This window comes from Armigeres subalbatus, chromosome 2 (assembly GCF_024139115.2).
Source record: "Armigeres subalbatus isolate Guangzhou_Male chromosome 2, GZ_Asu_2, whole genome shotgun sequence".
NCBI lineage: Eukaryota > Metazoa > Arthropoda > Insecta > Diptera > Culicidae > Armigeres > Armigeres subalbatus.
The window spans coordinates 219099431-219118016 of NC_085140.1; the positions used below are offsets into that span (position 1 = coordinate 219099431).

An 18586-nucleotide genomic window follows, 5' to 3' on the forward strand; every position below is an offset into this window, starting at 1 on the left:
TTGTCAAAAGCGATGTCACGATCCGAATAGACCAGTGCATGATGACGTAGGATGACAGTTCACAGAGCTTTTTCTCCGGGACTTAAGGGGGAAACGCAATGGAGTGCGGCAACGGAACGGCAACGGCAAGCGGTTTGTCGACGGTTTGTACTAAAAAAATTCCGCATCATTGCCGCAGTTGCAAAACGCAATGCATGCGGATTTGCCGGACAGATTTTATATGACGTTTCAAGTTTTAAAGGAATGCTGATTTTTTCAAAGATGATTTTAATTCTTTCTAGAGACGATGCAATTTAAATTATTTAAATAAACTTTTAATTAAATTCTACTTGATTCAGTGACTGCTTTAAATATATCAGAACTGCTATAAATATATCAGGTATACTATTTTTTGATGTCTTGAACCGCCGGAAGCTCCTGCAGGAATTCCTCCGGAAGCTCAGAAGTGTTGTACATAATTCCGGTATGGAAGCTTCATCACCAATTTCTCCAGAAGATCCACCACAAATCCCTTCGAAAGTTTCTTCAGGAATTGCAACGGAAGCGAGGTCAGAAATTCATCAAGAAACTATTTCGGAAGTTTTAGATGAAATCACCCCGTATGTTCCTCCGGAGAAACCTCCAGGAATTCCTTCGGAAGTTCCTACATGAAGATTCTCCAGAAATTTCTTCGGAAGTTCCTTCAGGAATTCCCCAGGAAGTTTGTCTAGGAATTGCTCCGGAAAATCCTCTAAAAAGTTCTCAGGAAGCTCCGTTTGTTGTACTTAATTGCGATGAAAAAAAAACACTAATTAAAGTACTCCGGAAGGTCCTTCATATTCTACAGAAAGTTCCTCCAGAAATTAATTTGGAAATTTCTCCAGCAATTCCTTCGGAAGTGCCTCCACAAATTCCTTCGGGGTTCCTCCAGCGCTTCTTCCGAAAGTTTCTTCGGAAGTGGCTCCAGAAATTGTTCGAGGAATTCCTACGGAAGTTCCTCCAGAAATTCCTCCATAAGTTCTTCCAAGAATTCCTCTGAAGCTCCTCCATGAATTTCCCAGAAGCTCCTCCAGGAATTCCTTAAGTTTCTTCAGAAATTCCTTCAGAAGCTCCTGCAAAATTCCTTCGGAAGTTCCTCCACGAATTCCTCCGGTAGTTCCTCCAAGAGTTCCTCAAGAAATTCCGCATGGACTTCCACCAGGAATTCCTCCGAAAGCTCCTCCACGAATTCCTACAGGAATTCCACCGGATGTTCCTCAATATTCTGTCGAAAGTTTTTCCAAAACTTCCTTCGGAAATTCCTTTAGGAAATCCTTCGGAAATTCCTCCAAGAGTTTCTCTGGAAATTTCTACAGAAGTTCTTCCGGAAGTTCCTCCAGGAGTTCCTCCGGAAGTTCCTCCAGGAGTTCATCCGGAAATTTCTCCAGGAATTTCTCCGCAAATTCCTGCAAAAATTCCTTCGGAAGTTCCTCCGTAAATTCTTCCAAAAGTTCTTTCGAAAGTTCCTCCAAAAGATCCTCCGGAAGTTCCTCTACCAATTCCTTCGAATGCTTCTCCACGAATTTCTCCAGGAATTCCTCCACAAACTCCTCAAGATTCCTTCGGAAGTTCCTCCAGTAATTCCATCGAACATTCCTTCGAAAGTTCCTCCAGTAATTTCTTCGGAAGTTCCTCCAGTAATTTGTTCGGAAGTTCCTTAAGAAGCTCCTTCAGGAATTCCTTCAGAAGTTCCTGCGAAAATTCCTTCGAAAGTTCCTTCGTAAGTTTCCCCAAGAGTTCCTTTGAAAGTTGCTCCAAGAGTTCCTCTAAGAGTTCTTCGGGAAATTCCTCCAAAAGTTCTTCAAGAAATTCCTAATGGAGTTCCACCAGGACTTCCTCCGAATGCTGCTCCACAAATTTCTCCGCAAGTTGCTCATGATTCCTTCGGAAGTTCCTCCAGTAAATCCTCCAAGAGTTCCTCCGGAAATTCCTACAGAAGTTCTTTCAGAAATTCCTCTGGAAGTTCCTATAGATTCCTTCGCAAGTTCAGGAATTCCTTAAGAAGTTCATCCAGGAATTCCTTCGGAAGTTCCTCCAGAAATTCCCCGAAAAGTTCCTCCTGGATTTCCACCGAAAGTTCCTCCAGGAATTAAGGTAGCCTCACACCTCGGGAATTTGGTTCGCGGATTTTTTCCCCATGCATTTTTGCATATGCGATGTTTTCGGAATTTGGACACGGAAAATCAAAATCCCGGCCCCATTTAAAATACACGGGGCTCAAAATCCGCTGGAAAATTTTCCCGAGGTGTGAGGCAGCCTTTAGCCGGAATTGGTCCTGAAGTTCCTCCCGTAATTCCTCCTGAAGTTCTCCCGTATTTCCTCCGGAAGTTCCTCCAGGAATTTTCCGGAAGTTCCTCCAGGAATTCCCAGAAGTTCCTCCAGGAAATCCCCGGAAGTTCCTCCAGGAATCTTACGAAAGTTCTCCAGGAGTTCCTCCGAAAATTCCTCCAAGATTTAACCTGGAAGGACCTTCCGATATTCCCCCGGAAGCTACTCCTATATATCTTTGGAACGGAAGTTCTCCTTGGAATTCCTGGAGGAACTTCGAGAAGAATTCTAGAGGAACTTCCGGAAAAAACCCTGGAGGAACTTCCGGAGAAACTTCAGGTGAAACTTTCGAAATCCTAGAGAAACTGCCGGATGAATACCTGTAGGTTCTCCCGGAGGAACTCCTGAAATCCTGGGGGAACTTCCGAAAGAATTCCTGGGGGAACTTCCGAGGGAATTCAGGGGGAACTTCCGGAGGAATTCCTGGAGAAACTTCCGGAGGAATTCATGGAGGAACTTCCGGAGGAATTCCTGGAGGAACTTCTGGTGGAAATCCTGGAGGAACTTCCGGAGGAATTCTCGGAGGAATTCCTGGAGAAACTTCCGGAGGAATTCATGGAGGAACTTCCGGAGGAATTCCTGGAGGAACTTCTGGTGGAAATCCTGGAGGAACTTCCGGAGGAATTCTCGGAGGAATTCCCGGAGAAACTTCCGGAGGAATTCATGGAGGAACTTCCGGAGGAATTCCTGGAGGAACTTCCGGAGGAATTCCTGGAGGAACTTCCGGAGGAATTCTCGGAGGAATTTCTGGAGAAACTTCCGGAGGAATTCATGGTGGAACTTCCGGAGGAATTCCTGGAGGAACTTCTGGAGGAATTCCTGGAGGAACTTCCGGAGGAATTCTTAGAGGAACTTCCGGAGGAATTCCTGGAGGAACTTCCGGAGGAATTCCTGGAGGAACTTCCGGAGAAATTCCTGGAGGAACTTCCGGAGAAATTCCTGGAGGAACTTCCGGAGAAATTCCTGGAGGAACTTCCGGAGAAATTCCTGGAGGAACTTCCGGAGAAATTCCTGGAAAAACTTCCGGAGGAATTCCTGGAGGAACTTCCGGAGGAATTCCTGGAGGAACTTCCGGAGGAATTCCTGGAGGAACTTCCGGAGGAATTCCTGGAGGAACTTCCGGAGGAATTCCTGGAGGAACTTCCGGAGGAATTCCTGGAGGAACTTCCGGAGGAATTCCTGGAGGAACTTCCGGAGGAATTCCTGGAGGAACTTCCGGAGGAATTCCTGGAGGAACTTCCGGAGGAATTCCTGGAGGAACTTCCGGAGGAATTCCTGGAGGAACTTCCGGAGGAATTCCTGGAGGAACTTCCGGAGGAATTCCTGGAGGAACTTCCGGAGGAATTCCTGGAGGAACTTCCGGAGGAATTCCTGGAGGAACTTCCGGAGGAATTTCTGGAAGAACTTCCGGAGGAATTCCTGGAGGTATTTCCGAAGGAATTTCTGGAAAAACTTCGGAGGAATTCATGGAGGTACTTCCTGATGAATTCCTGGAGGAACTTCCGGAGGAATTCCTGGAGGAACTTCCGGAGGAATTCCTGGAGGAACTTCCGGAGGAATTCCTGGAGGAACTTCCGGAGGAATTCCTGGAGGAACTTCCGGAGGAATTCCTGGAGGAACTTCCGGAGGAATTCCTGGAGGAACTTCCGAAGGAATTCCTGGAGGAACTTTCGGAGGAATTCCTGGAGGAACTTTCGGAGGAATTCCTGGAGGAACTTCCGGAGGAATTCCTGGAGGAACTTCCGGAGGAATTCCTGGAGGAACTTCCGGAGGAATTCCTGGAGGAACTTCCGGAGGAATTCCTGGAGGAACTTCCGGAGGAATTGCTGGAGGAACTTACTGGAGGAACTTCCGGAGGAATTCCTGGAGAAACTTCCGGAGGAATTCCTGGAGGAACTTCCGGAGGAATTGCTGGAGGAACTTCCGGAGGAATTCCTGGAGGAACTTCGGGAGGATTTCCTGGAGGAACTTTCGGAGGAATTCCTGGAAGAATTTTCGAAGACATTTCTGGAGGAACTTCAGAAGGAATTTCTGGAAAAACTTCCAAAACAATTCCTGTAGGAACTTCCGAAAGAATTCCGGAACTGCCTAATTTATTAGAAACTTTTTTTTCAAATTAATTTGTTTAATTTTCGATTTTCATTTCCATTCAGAGTAAATTCCTTCGGAGTTTCAGGAATATTTGAGAGGAATTCTCTTGGTATTTTTTTGGAATTTCATAGGAATTTTTCATTAAAAATCAGTGGAAATCCCTTGTAGATTCAGAATAATTATCCAACAAAGCTCAAGTTAATTTTCATGGTAAATTAAGAGAAAATTTTACATGCAATTTTTCTCGGAAATACAAAGGATCTGGGAACTCAATCTCACAATTTCAGGGATTTAATTTGGATGAATAGTGGATGTTCTATTGAAATTGGATTTACTTGTTGGATAAAGACAAGTAGAACGACGATTTTATGATTAATAATATAATCATTATTGTTTCTTCGAGGTTTTCACGATTTCCATAAATAATTTTATTCATTTTCAGCAATCCAGTTTAATCAAGTGGTCCTGATTATGCTTTCTCTGAAGTTCTCTGCTACTGAAAATAATACAAATTTGAATAAAATCACTTCATGCTAAAAGTAAACAAATCTTTTCACAATACCGCTGCCGCATTGTGTGTGAAATTTTCAAAAAATATGCGATTTTAGTACATTCCGCATTTGCCGTTCCGCATCATTGCGTGCCGTTCCATATACTGCCGTGTATTCGAAAGTGACAGCTGCCGCATCCTGCCGTTGCCGTTCCGTTGCCGCACTCCATTGCGTTTCCCCCTTTAGCCTCCGGCGCAGCTTCCGATAAAATTGTTTCGTCATTTTATTCGCATGTAGATGTCCATCGCGATTGATTTCATGCTGAATGCAAAGAATAACACTAAAATATACGGATCACAGCAATTTTAAACTTAAAATATGAATTTCAATTTTCTCATCGTCGATTTTTCTTCTAACACCTTGTAAACAAGCTCTGTGAACTGTCAAAATAAGTGAGGTTAAGTTAGAGTTTGCATTGGTCTATAAAGAAAGTGAAAAGCAATCTAAACAGAGTATGAACAGAAATTATTAAACATTTCATTTCCTTATTTAAACTGACTGAAATTCATAATTTTTGCATGTTAAAGGATTTATGTAGATAGTCAAATAGTAGCAGATATAATGAAGCGTCAAAGGTTTGTTGTCAGAACTGTGGTTATGTGGATTTGTAACGTTTCGTTTCTCGCCAATTTTCAGGGTCAAAAATGTTTCTAATCATGTTTACGTGGACCATGAATTTAACTCTCTGGATCCGGGTATCGCTTTAAATGAAACCAAACCCACTTCGCTCGAAAAATGGATGGAAGCAAACATTTTGCCGGGAGATACTCTGCAAGCCATAGCTCTCAGGTTCAACTGCACGGTGAGTTCACGGTTGTGAAAGTGTGATCAAGATTGGAATTTTCCAACAAACTGCAAAAAACACAAAGGAATAACAATGAGAATGTGATGTCAGCTGCGATTTGTTGATTTTTTCCTATCATTGAGGCAGAGGCAAATATGTATAGGTATTTGTTATTATTCCGTTACCAAAAATCGTGTACCTCTGATTTGGATTGCAGGATTATTAAAAATATTTCACATCATTTTTATATGGTGGAAATTGTTTAGCCTTGTGTATTTCTGCTATATTTGATAGGCAGTAAAAAATAAACAATGTTAATTCACACTCTTCTCCATAATTTCAGATTGCGGAATTGAAAAAAATTAACAAGATAGACAAAGATAATGAAATATTTGCCCGGAGGATAATCAGAGTGCCAATTACGCCCCACTCAATTTTATTAGAAACGCTGCCAAAAGTCCACAGTAGTGGCAACAGTAGTCCAAAAAGCGTTCCAAGCTCTTTGCAAAATCCCATTTCCGTTCTAGAGACACAAGCAAATCTGGATGAAAAATTAATTGTAGCTGCCGTCAGCAGTGCTTCTTATAAAGATGACAAAGCGAATCACATTGTTGTGACTACGCCAAACGTAATCAATCACGACCCCCTGGAGGGATCTAGCCGAAGATACGCCGACGTCGACGACTCCAAGCAGCCTTTGCTCAGCGGGGAGTACGACGAGAGTTTGCCGCAGCCCCGGCCGGTTCGACTGCCCGCCAGCGACTTTTCCTGCAATGGCTCCGACTGTGATATTTCCTGGATATGTCTTCTGGTGTGCATCCTGGCGCTCTGTTTCGCCATTCCGCTGATATACGTCGTGTACGTTGCGGAGCATCCTGAAAAATTCCATCACACCTACGACGCGGACCACAGGACAGTGGATTTGAGGAGAGGCAATATTCTCAATGGAAGTAATGTAAGTTCCAGTATGTAGGAATATTTTAGTTTGTTGTTTTGAGTATGTCAAACCATACACGCCACTGCTCAAATATCAGAAACATCACCTACGTAATTTATATGCTAGAGATGGGTGAAAATACCCAATTCGAGCAATAAACTAAAAAAGGATATGACTGTCAGTTGAATGAGAAGAATTATGTTTTTGCAGGATCGTTTATCCTGAAAAGGTATTATTTTAAGAACAAAGTATATACAATTTAGTAGAAACTTTTTGACCTTTTTCAATGCAAACGTTAGAACTCTCTCAAAGACCTGCTAGTGAAGAGCACTTTATTTACAAAACTACGATAAGTAATCTGACGGGCAAGATAACTATATCCCTAAAGCTGGATCATGTGGAACTCTTCTGAAAATGTATTGAATATTTGGTTTTGATTTTTCTTTTAGTCTTTTTGTAAACTTGTATATAAGCTTTTGGGTCGCCATTCGCTATGTATTTCTGCCGGTCATAAATGTACACAACGAGGGAGTGAAGAGTGTGCGCCGAAGTCTGTCTGAGCCTTTTTACATGTTCCCCGCTGAACATTTAATGCTGAGCTGTGATCCGACATGTATCTTATGTCGAACGCAATGCAGTCTTTTTTGCTGTATTCATAAGCCTACACATCAGTGCGAAAAAACTATTTGAAAATTGAAAAATGGAGAAAACACCCAACTTACTAGTGGAACAAAATCCAAATGTTGTTATTCTTCGCATATCGCGGTTCAAATGCATTGAACAGATATCTCTCAATTGTCTTCAAAAATAATTCACTACAGTTTATGAGGCATTGTCTTTATGGTTTAAGTGGTTTAATGGTTAAAGCAATATTGTTTTATCAAATAATCTTTTGTAAATTTTTTATAGTTTGTTTTTCATCGTAATGTTTATCGATTTAAATCTCTACCGACGCTCGAGTCAAGTACGAGACACTGAAGACGGCCTTACTTTTGAGGCCGAAATACGTATCTGTCAAGATACAATTAAGTCAGGGCTGCCCAACGTACGGCCCGCGGGCCGGATGCGGCCCTTGACTCCATTTTTTGTGGCCCGCGGCGTGTAAGAAAATATGCTTCATAACCGGCCCGAAAGCTTTTCTACCTGGCTCAAGAAGCTTCTTCTTATTATTTATTAATAAATACTGTTACAGTAGGTTATTACTGAATAAAAAATAAAATCTGGACAAGCACGGAGTCGAATAATGCAGCACGAGCCAGTTTTGCTGTTAATAAGATTTTGACAATACGGATGAAACCTTTTCCGAATAGAACTTGTTAAAAAACTATAATTGGCTGTTGGTGATATCGTGTGCTTTAAAGAAAAATACTCTTTCAGTAGTATTAGTTTCTTGTAAAGCATGGTGAAGAATTAAAGTTCTTACAGAAGATTTGAAAACTACGTTACGCGAAAAGCGACTTGCTTCTGATTCTAACTGCTCGCAATAGTTGAAAATACTCAATGTAAAAAATAAGGCACATGTACTGCCCATGATCGCATATTTGTAACATTTGCATTTTGGTTGATTTTGTAAATCGTTTGTCAATCCTCCCCACAAACTCAATCATTTCCAGCTTACCACAGATAAGCAAGATAGTAAAGCCTATTTTACTGTTGTGGGATTAGATGCAGTAAATTGAACTTTCTGAACGATTCACAGGCTTTCTACACAATGGACAAAAATGCGAGTGTCACAAATATGCGATCATGGGCAGTGTAGCTGTCTTCATAAGGAGAATTTGTGATCAGCTTCAAATCACAGAGGAATTAGCAGCTTTGATCCCAATGAAGGAAACGACTACCGGTATCGACGTGGGGAAAACTGTTAATACCTGTATGAAGGAGTTTGAACTCTTCTTTGAAAACATAAGGTCTAACAACTGGTGCATCATGATGTAGCTCCTGCAATGGCGGGAAAGAACAATAGCGCTGTGACACTTGACAATAAAATAAATTTGTATTTTCTTTAATCAATTGTTAATCAGCAACAAAAGTTAATTTGTGATATTTATCTGCACTTTGCAGATAAAATTGTGTGTCGAAAACTGATACATTTCTCTAATCCGATAGAAAACAGTTCTGGCAAATCTGTTGAACATGCTGATGAACTCGAAGCTATTCGACACCAGTTTTCAAGCCTATTTGCAGAACACCGTTTACTGATGTAAATAATGCAGCTGGAATGTTTCAAATGGAGCTAAGTGACCTCAAATACAACAACGAGCTCAAATCTAAATTTCAGAAAGACACATCTCTTGTTTTCTTTCTTCAGAAATATATATCTTGGTGAACAACCCTTATCAAGAATGAAAGCAGTAAAAAGTAATTGTTGATCTTCATTATCTGCTTGCAAAATTCGATCACCGATTGTGAAACCAATATGCGCCGAGTATTGGAAAGAAGTCAACAATTCCATGTCCCGTAAAAAGAAAATAAGCACACACAAAAATATTGTTCAAACGCAATAATATCGTGAGACGTTCTGTAAAACTAAATGTCATTCTAAAAAAAAGTATTTTATTTTAGTTATTTTGAAAATGCTTAAAACTATGTACCGAATATTTTCTGGCCCGCCAACAAGTGGTCAATCTGAAAATTGGCCCGTGGCTTGAAAAGGTTGGGCAGGCCTGAATTAAGTGGTGGAATTCAATGGGATTGTATAAACTCGTCTTATGACAGGTGAAAACATTCCACTAAAAAGCTCAACATAATTTTCTTATCTAAATGTTTGTGTTTGGTTCATGAGTTGCGTTTTTGACGTAGGACTGTGGCTGTATTTCCTATACTGGGGTAATGGGTATTCCATTTTTTTACCATTCGATCAAGGAAGAGTCAATGCTTCTTTGTATTGTTCGAAAAATAATGATTTTCAGCTATTTATTATCGTTAGATTGGTGAAACATATTAAAAATAGGCAAATTAATTAATCTCTTAACATGCACCGCAAGCACAGACATCAAAATCAAGCGGATTTGGATCTAATACTAAGTACGAACAAGATTTCATGCAAAACGGGTGCAGTGGAGCGTTCACAGCAGCACGATGGCGCTGGTAGTAGTCTCAACGGAAAACCATCGCATCATTGAAGGTCATCGCAATGGCTGCTGCAGATCATACAACTTCAACGATGGCAGATATTGGTCTTTAATCAGTAGCAGCGTGGTCCATCCAGCAGCACAAAATGAAACTTTAACACAAGGTTCGGACAAATGTTTGGTTGTTGTTAGTAATTAGAAAAGTCCATTGTGGAAAGAGAATTGAATGTTGGAGAAAATTGCTCTCAAATCAACACAAAATCATAACAAATATCATATTTAGAGAACTACCTGTTAGAAACAGTTTTCGGGTCCTTTAAGGGCTTTAAGGACTTGTGAAAAAAGTTATTAGCAAATTAGTCCCTTGACATCGATATCACATTTCCCGTCACTGCTCCAGATACTCGGCTTCGTGGAGATAGCGACAGCATCTGTGATGGGTGTCGGCCCTCAATAGAATATCGAGCATAATCGACGCGTGCACTTGCTAATATCCAATAACATATGCCCGTTAGCCCCGCAGACATGATAAGTGAGAGATTGTCTCACTCTCCTTTGGATTCAAAACCTGACCAAGAGAAATGTTCTGCGAAGGTTTGTCAAACATCGAAAAATCCCGCTCAAACGCCATTACGTCACACTCAACCGTGAGTACAAGAGAATCAGCAACCGATGCTTTCATATTTATCTTTTTTTATTTTTTATTGGTTCAGTGTTTTATTGTCAAATTTTTAACCTAATTGTACATTTTATAAAACTTATAATTTTCAACACTTTGTTGTTCTTTTGGTGTTTCATATATGTATTCAAAGAAAGTACTGATTGCTTTGATATGCATATTTTTTTGCTGTCCTGTACACTGTTTCAACGTTGGGAAAATCCAATCCATTGACTCTAGAACTTGTAACCGCCTGTCTTCATGGATGAACAATTGTCGCTGAAAATGCCATATCCTCCTGCTGGTTGAACACTTGAAGATTTTGTGCTCTATGTCATCGATTTCCATGTTACATTCTTCACAATACGGATCAGGTCTTCGCTGTTGGTTGAAAAGCATGCTGTTGGTCATTATTTTCCCGTGCATTATACGATACCACGTTGAACGTGATTTAGAACTGAGGTTTTTATTATGCAGATTTTTAAATATTATTTTCCATTCTCGCTGTGGATTTTCCAGCATAATTTTCGGGTTTTTCAATCTCTCAATGAAGACACGGTATAGTGATGTCGAGGAAAGGATTTCCATTACTGTTTCAGGCAAGAAAGCTGATTCCTGTACCGTAGTCCTTATGTGAGCAAACTTTTTAGGCACACCAAGAATGAAAGGAGGATTAGCATTGGTTTTGTAGAAGCTGTCGAAAAAGGGTAAACTATCGACTAGTCCTATCATCTTGTTTACCAGCAAGGCTTTTGCTTTCACGGTAGGGGAGTGAAGATTGAGTCCTCCTCTGTTCTTAGGTAATATCAAAGTCTCGAAAGACACTCTCGATGAGTTCTGGCCGAACCAGAGAAATGATCCAATTTTTGATATGAATTTACCACCAAACTTGTTCGGAAGAGGGATAACCGATGCCAGATACCATATTTTTGAGCAAATATATGTATTCAGAAGTATGGTTTTCTGAATCAGATTTAAAGCTCGAGCGTTATTCATCCACAATGCACGTTGAAATTTCAGATAAGCTGAAGACCAATTAATTTCTATTGTTCTTGTGAAGTTGTCGGTGAAGAGTATCCCTAAAATTTTTATCTCATTCTCTATCGCTAACCACTCAGTATCGGCCGTAAGATTGATATCTCCGATCATGATCGCAACAGTCTTAGTAGTATTTAGAGCCGCTCCAGAAATGTTTGTAAAGGCAGCAAAAATTTCTGTTATCGCTATCAATTCTCTCTCAGTTTGCACGAACATTGAAACATCATCCGCGTATGCATTTATTATTGCATTCGGGAAAGCATTTGATAATTTGTCCAAAAGAGGCTGAAGGTAGATTACAAACAAAAACATTGCAAGTGGATCTCCTTGTCTAACAGAACGTTGGATTCGTATTTCTCTTGATAAGGATCCGTTAACAAGTACCCTAGAGAAACAATTTCCCATTATGTTGCTTATAAGCTGAACGAAATTCGGATTAAACTGCATCTCTAACATGGTTTGTTTCAGAAAAGCATGATCCACTCTGTCAAATGCATGGTCAAGGTCGAATGATACAAGTAGCGAACTACCTCGTTTGTCTTCCAGCTCACAGAGTCTATCTACAATTCTAGATGTTGCCTCAAAAATATTTTTCTTGCCGTTGGAACATTTTTGTTTACTGCATAGAACTAGTGGAAGGAGGACTGCCATTCTCTGCTTGAGAATACGAGCCATGATTTTATAATCTACATTGAGTAGAGATATGGGTCGAAATCCGGAAGCATCGTTTTTACCATTTTTCTTCTTAACGAGTATTATAACACCATCCGTGAATTGTTTCGGTATCGTACCATTGATAGCGTCATTTATCACATCCGTTAATTCTTTAGAAATGATTTGCCATGCTTTTGAGTAGAACTCTTTTGGGAGTCCATCCAATCCAGGGGACTTACCCGGCGCGCTTGTCTTGATAGCATTGAATACTTCATCAGTTGTAACCACATCCATAAGCATTCTATTCCAGTAATTGTTGTCCGTAATCTTCCGCGTTGGCTTGAACGTTTCACTGGAATCCAACTCAGCTGCAGCATAGAGGCCCTCGAAGTAGCTTGTAACGTGTTCTCTGATGTCCAGTGGGTCATTTATATTTCGTCCTTCTTCTACTAATTCCGTTATTACCGTTCCTGCTTTTCGCCTTTTCCTCTCAGCAACATGGTATATCGTTGTATTTTCCCCTCCAATAAAAAACTCAGATTGACCGCATTGCTTCGCAGTATGGTTCCGTTGGAGATTTAGCATTTGGGCTTTAATTTTGTTTATATTTTGCAGATGCTCAGGATGTCCAAAGAAGTTATCGTATGCAGATTTCAGTGCGATGTAGTACATTTCCATTGTGTCACTGAAATCTCTTCGAAAAATTGATGATTTCCACTTTAAAAATGAAATTAGTTTCGGCTTTGCGTAAGAAATCCACCAGTTAATCGACGAGGGATAATTTCTGCGTGCTCTTGTCCAGTATGACCATTTACAGTTAGCTCTTGCATTACATCTGGAGCATCGAGGATTTGTGGCTGGAAGCGCCAAATTCCGCGTCCTGTATTAGCTCCAGTTATTGGTAATGACATACGGATTACAAATGCTTTGTGATCAGTGAAAGAAAGAGCTACGAAATGACTGGTGTGCATCCATGGAACCATTGCTTTGCTTATATAAATACGATCGATTCTCGATGATGAATCATGCCTTACAAGAGAGTATTCCACGTTTCGCCCATTGAGTACTTCCCACACGTCTACTATATTTGCTCCTTGAACTAATCTTTTCAGCATGGGGCTATGTGAGTTTGAACCTATTGCATCCTTCTTGTCGATCACCGAGTTGAAATCCCCTCCTACCACAACTGTGTCAGTTGCCTGGTAGAAGTAGCTGGCAAGAGTGCTGTTGAAAAACGTCTCACGGTTGCTCCGTTGGTTTGCTCCGGATGGTGCGTACACGTTGATAAATGTAACTTTTTCCACTCGAAGACATATTAACCGGGCGTCCAAACTTCGACGAACATCGTGGCATTTGAATTCGTTTTTTACTGCTATTGCTGTACCTCTCTTCCTCTCGTCTATATTGAAAAACAATTGATATCCTATTAGATGTAAACTTGGGCTGGCCACTTCTTGAAGAAATACAACATCCAGTTCAGCAGCACGGCAGAATGTTCGCAGAGCTTCCACTTTAGTTGGGCTTGTAATAGCGTTCAGGTTGATAGTTGCTATCTTAAAGTTTCTTAGTTCCATCAGTCGACAAATAATGTGTGAACCTTGACAATGATGATCAAACTTCAGACGGATATTGGATGATTTTCCGAAACTTGGCGGTTGGCAGGATCCATGTGGCGTGTGGAGGATGGAGAGAATATGGTTGAGTGTGGTAGAATCTAATGTAGCTTTGGCTGGACATATACAAGCTCTTACCTATAACAAACAGCATTTTATTTGTAGCGATTTCTTGGACGTGATGGTCGTTTGGGTTCAATTTTTGATGTTTCTGCCAATTTCGGAGATCCCATCCTTTTTGGACGAACTTCTCGCTGTTGATCTACCATGGTCTCACGAATATCCATACTGCTAGCAACACTGCCATCTGTTCTCTCGGTTCTCTCATCTGCAACACGTTGGTTTGAGATTGGTGGGTGCACTTGTGGTAGTCCATGTAAACTGTTATAATTTTCGCCGTTGTCGCTGTCCGAAATGTCAAAGTTTTCCTGAGTTAGAGTTTTCCTCCCCGGCGCAGCAGTTTTATTGTTTCCAGTGTATATCTCAGTATCGGCAAGCATCGAGTCATCTTCCAACAATAGGTTCGTCGTGGACCCGAGAGGTGTACTGTTTCTCTTTAGTGATGCCCCGCGGATGGGAGCTTCATCGAGTGCTGAGGTATTTGTTTCTGTTGATGCTGGTATTTTTGGATTGACCCCTTGAACAATACTTGCCAGAGACAATCGTTCATTGACGCTTTCGGCTAGCGCTTTTCTCACGTCCGCACATTTCGAACCCACATGAAGATTTCGGGAGCAATATCTGCAGGTGGGTACCTGATTACGGTAGCGAATGTATGCAGTTTCGTCTTCGATCGACAGATATGATGGAATTGCTTTTTGAATTCGCATACGAACAGTTCTGTTTCCATTTGGCAGTCCTGGAAAATAATCTCGCCAGACATCATTCTTGATAGATATGACTTCGCCGTAGATGGTCAATTGTTTGACGATAGTAGCGTTGGGCATATGAGGTGGTAAGTCGTGAACTTTAACTTCCACCCCGCCGTCCACGATGAACATCGGAATATCGTATTCACCTTCTTCTGTTTTGATGGAAAATTTCCGATTGTTTTCTGCAACTAGTTTTTCCGCTAGAGCTGCCGACTCCATTTCCAGGTAGGCATAGGATTTCGTGATGCTAAGTTGTATGCTCTTGATGGAAGCCATTGTTATTTTGAGGCATTCGAACACGAAATTATGGATTTCTGAAACTGTCGGTCGAGTTGGAACTACGCTGAAGTCGATGATCATCGAATTTTTCCGATAATCAGGCATCTTGTCTTGCTTTGTATTTCCACCAAACGGTGAAAAGAGTGCCTGCCGGACGAGTCCGTAGGCTAAACAATTTAATTTTTAACAGACTTTACTTCACACGTCTTATACGACCGAAAGCTTGACGTCAACTAAAGTAGAATATTCACCGTAAATTTCGATCGCAACCTACGCAGTTTTGGAAATATTTGTGATGGAACAGCGTAAGGAGTCTAGACACACTCCGCGTCTGGGTCAACCACTCAGCATTATAAATGTCGATGGAATGTTAATAGTCAGAGTCTCTCCAAAGCGAAAATCGGACGTCTTTCAACCCAGATGCTGACAGTTTTCCCTCCGTTTTCCTAAGACACATTGATTATTCATCCGCTGTGTATTCTTCGTGGGTCTATGACAAGTGACATTTTTCCTTTCTGTTGAAAGTCAGCGAACATGTTTCGGATCTACAAGCGCTGTTTCGAAACTATTCGAACTTGTAGTCATGGCGCCACTACATGCCCATTGTAAGCAAAAGCAGTGGCCAAAATCCTATAAAACGGAAAGTAAGGTCAGTCATGCTCAAACTGACGTCATTTACAGCGACCTGTCAGCTGCTTTCGACATGGTAAACCACGATTTTATAGCAATTTCAAAAATGGAAATAATGGTTTTGTCCGTACATGTCAGGTCAATAGCTAAGTGTTATCATTGGAGATGATCAAGCATCTCCCGTTCATTTCCATATCAGGTATTCCGCAAGGCAGCCATTTGAGACCTTCGGATTTTTCTCCTGTATTTCAACGATGTGCACCTCCTTCTTAGAACGCCACGACTATGTTACGCTGATGGCCAGAAGTTTGACTCAATCGAAGACAATCTTGCTTCAGCGACAGCTACTATTTTCTGGCGAATGACCCGAATCAACCCGAAAAAAGCTCGATGATCTCTTTCTTACAGAAGAAAGATTAGATCCCAACCAATTCAGCTACCGACCTAGGAGTAACGTTTAACGTTAAAACAACATATCTCCTATATTGTGGACAAGGCTTCCCTTACGTATGGGTGTATCCCGAGCAAAGCTTCACACATTTCTGAACAAAAAAAATTATGTTTTTGCCAGAATACGTATTTTTGGACAAATCTCATTTTGGCCAAAAATGTTACATATGCAGTTTCTCAAACAAACGGTTCATATGCTTTCATTATATTTTCAGACTTTGCTCGGGTACTGCCAGAAATCGTTGTACTGCTCGCTATTCCGATCGATCTTAGAATATTGCTTGAAAGTATGGAGTCCGAACTATAACAATGGTATTGAGAGAATTGAATCTGTGCAGCGACTTTTTTCATGCATTGCAGTCCGTAGATTCCCATGAAGAAATCCTTTCCGACTTCCATTTTACGTTATGCTCTACGTACGAAGGAACGGGACAACGGCTTCGTTTGTTGTCGATGTTCAAGGTTGCGTAGACTGCCCAAGAATCCTGGACCAAATTACAATAAATGTCGCACCTCGAGCGTTACGCAACATCATAATGCTTCGTCTACAGTTTCGATGCATAAACTATAGCCTACACGAAGCTGTTACGGGTCTGCAGAGGGTTTTTAAACGGGAGGACTTAACATTTCTCGTAAAACGCTTTGTCGAAGATTCTCCAGTTGTGTATCGATTTAATTTGACAAATAAAATAGAGATAATCGAACAAAGACCAGCTTCTGGATCTGGCTGGTGAACTTCTGGTTCCAACACCGCGGCGATTGCTTCAGCCCATACAGCGACTTCTGCAGCTTGCACACCGTCCCCGGTGCTGCCGTTACACCGTCCGGGGCACTGATGTAGATGGTTTCCTTCAGCTCGCCGTGAAGGAAAGCGGTCTTCACGTCCATCTGGTGGAAGAAGAATCTCTCGTGAACGCCTACCGCCAGGATGATTCTGATTGTCGCTAGTTTGGCCACCGGAGCGTATGTTTCTTCGTAGTCCAGCCCCGGTCTCTGCAGGAAACCTTTCGCTACGAGTCGAGCCTTGCGTCGCACGGCACGTCCGTTCTCGTCCTCCTTGATCCGAAAGACCCATTTCGTTTTCAACGGCTTCACATTGGCAGGACATGGCATTAGCCGCTACACCTGGTTCATGGATTGCAGCTCGTCTTGAATGATTTTTAGCCACTCGTCACGATCGTCTCGATCCAAGACTTCCTGGTAGCTTTCAGGAACATCTAGTGTGGGGGAACATGCGGCAGAGGTTGCTCGGAAACCAGTAAAATAATCAAGCAACTTACCCGGTAGCCTACGCTCCCGTTTGCTGCGCCTCGACGGCTCGCCATGAGCATCGCGTCTATCTGTTGGCGAAGGTTGTTGGTTCGGTTGGCTCGTCCACTTCCGGATCCTCGAAGTCTTCTTCATCGTTGTCCGAACTTTCTTCATCTCCGGCAGGCTCTGGAATCGCAGGCTCGCCAGTGACTTCTTCTTTTTCTGCCTCTTGCTTGTACGATGGTAGCATTACTAACGGTTTCTCATCTCTGCTTTCAGAAGCGAACGGAAAACATGTTTCGTCGCAACGGACATCACGAGCAATCGCCACCTTCCTGCTTTTCTTGTTCCAGAGGCGGTATCCATTGGGAGCGTAGCCGATCATGACACTGCACGGTCGAACCATACTCACGGCCTTGGTCTACGGTAAGCTTCGAGATGCGCAAACCAAAATGCGCGGTCACCAGTGCTTCATACTCTTGGAACTTTTCGAAGACTTCCGACTTCCGCTTCATCATGGCGAAATGCGTCTTGTCGTCGATAAACGATACAAAATATCTTGATCCTTCATAAGCTGGTGGATCGATGGGGCCGCAAACGTCCGAGTGAACTCGCTCGTTAACGAGTTCCATCGAATGGGTCCCGCCCCTGCTTCCCCAGGCGACGATGCCACAGCTCGTTTCGTTCCACCTGGCAAAGGTTAGCAATTGAGCTACTCACCTTAATATCAAGCTCGTACATGTTGCCCTTTATCGGAGCGGTAGCGATGATATTGCCATCCTTCTTTAGCACCGCTTTGCGCTTGAGGAACAGCACTTCAACGCCAGCAGTTGCCAGTTTTTTAACCGAGAGCAGATTGTTGCGAAGGTCCGCGATGTACAGCACCTTTTGCATATTCAAGAGTACGCCGTGGTTGCTGTAACCATTTATCTCGCCCTGTTCCTTTCCCACCAGATCCGCCTCATCGTTGGCCACTTTTTTGACCACCGGGCATGGCAGCCTTTCGACCGAATGGAAAAACGTTTTCTCGTTCACCAAATGGTCACTTGCGCCCGAATCCAGCTTGAAATGGATGACGTCAACGTTTGACGTGGAAGGCTGGTCACGGTTTACCATAAAACTCACCCCTTTCTGGCTCATGGCAGTATGCACTTCCTTGTCCTTCTTCTTTAATGTTTTCCAGCGCCGTTACAAGGGGATCGTACGAGTCCGGTAAACTTAGGAACAGCTGTTACACTAGATCTCCGTCCTTAAGCTTCGCACCGGCCGTTTTGAGTTGTCTTACCAAATCGTCGAACACCAAAAGGTGGGACCGCATCGATGCTCCCTCCTTCATCCGTAGGCGACCAAGCTGTTTC

The 18586-nt window shown here is 42.2% G+C and overlaps 1 protein-coding gene across 4 annotated transcripts in view; it reads left to right on the forward strand.

Annotated features, from left to right (window-relative positions):
• The window catches only part of LOC134211677 (lysM and putative peptidoglycan-binding domain-containing protein 3), a 27619-nt gene continuing 9033 nt past the window's right edge, over positions 1-18586 (forward strand). Inside the window, exons 1-6 of one of the 4 annotated variants that reach the window (XM_062688797.1) lie at positions 1-26; positions 5411-5440; positions 5516-5563; positions 5625-5790; positions 6116-6727; positions 17508-17762. In XM_062688797.1, the coding sequence (XP_062544781.1) occupies positions 5550-5563; positions 5625-5790; positions 6116-6727; positions 17508-17615 (900 nt within the window). In that variant the 5' untranslated portion in view covers positions 1-26; positions 5411-5440; positions 5516-5549 and the 3' untranslated portion in view covers positions 17616-17762. Of the gene's footprint in view, positions 27-5410; positions 5564-5624; positions 5791-6115; positions 6983-17507; positions 17763-18586 lie in introns of those variants that run through there. The other 3 variants (XM_062688796.1, XM_062688798.1, XM_062688799.1) reach the window with 3 other exon arrangements.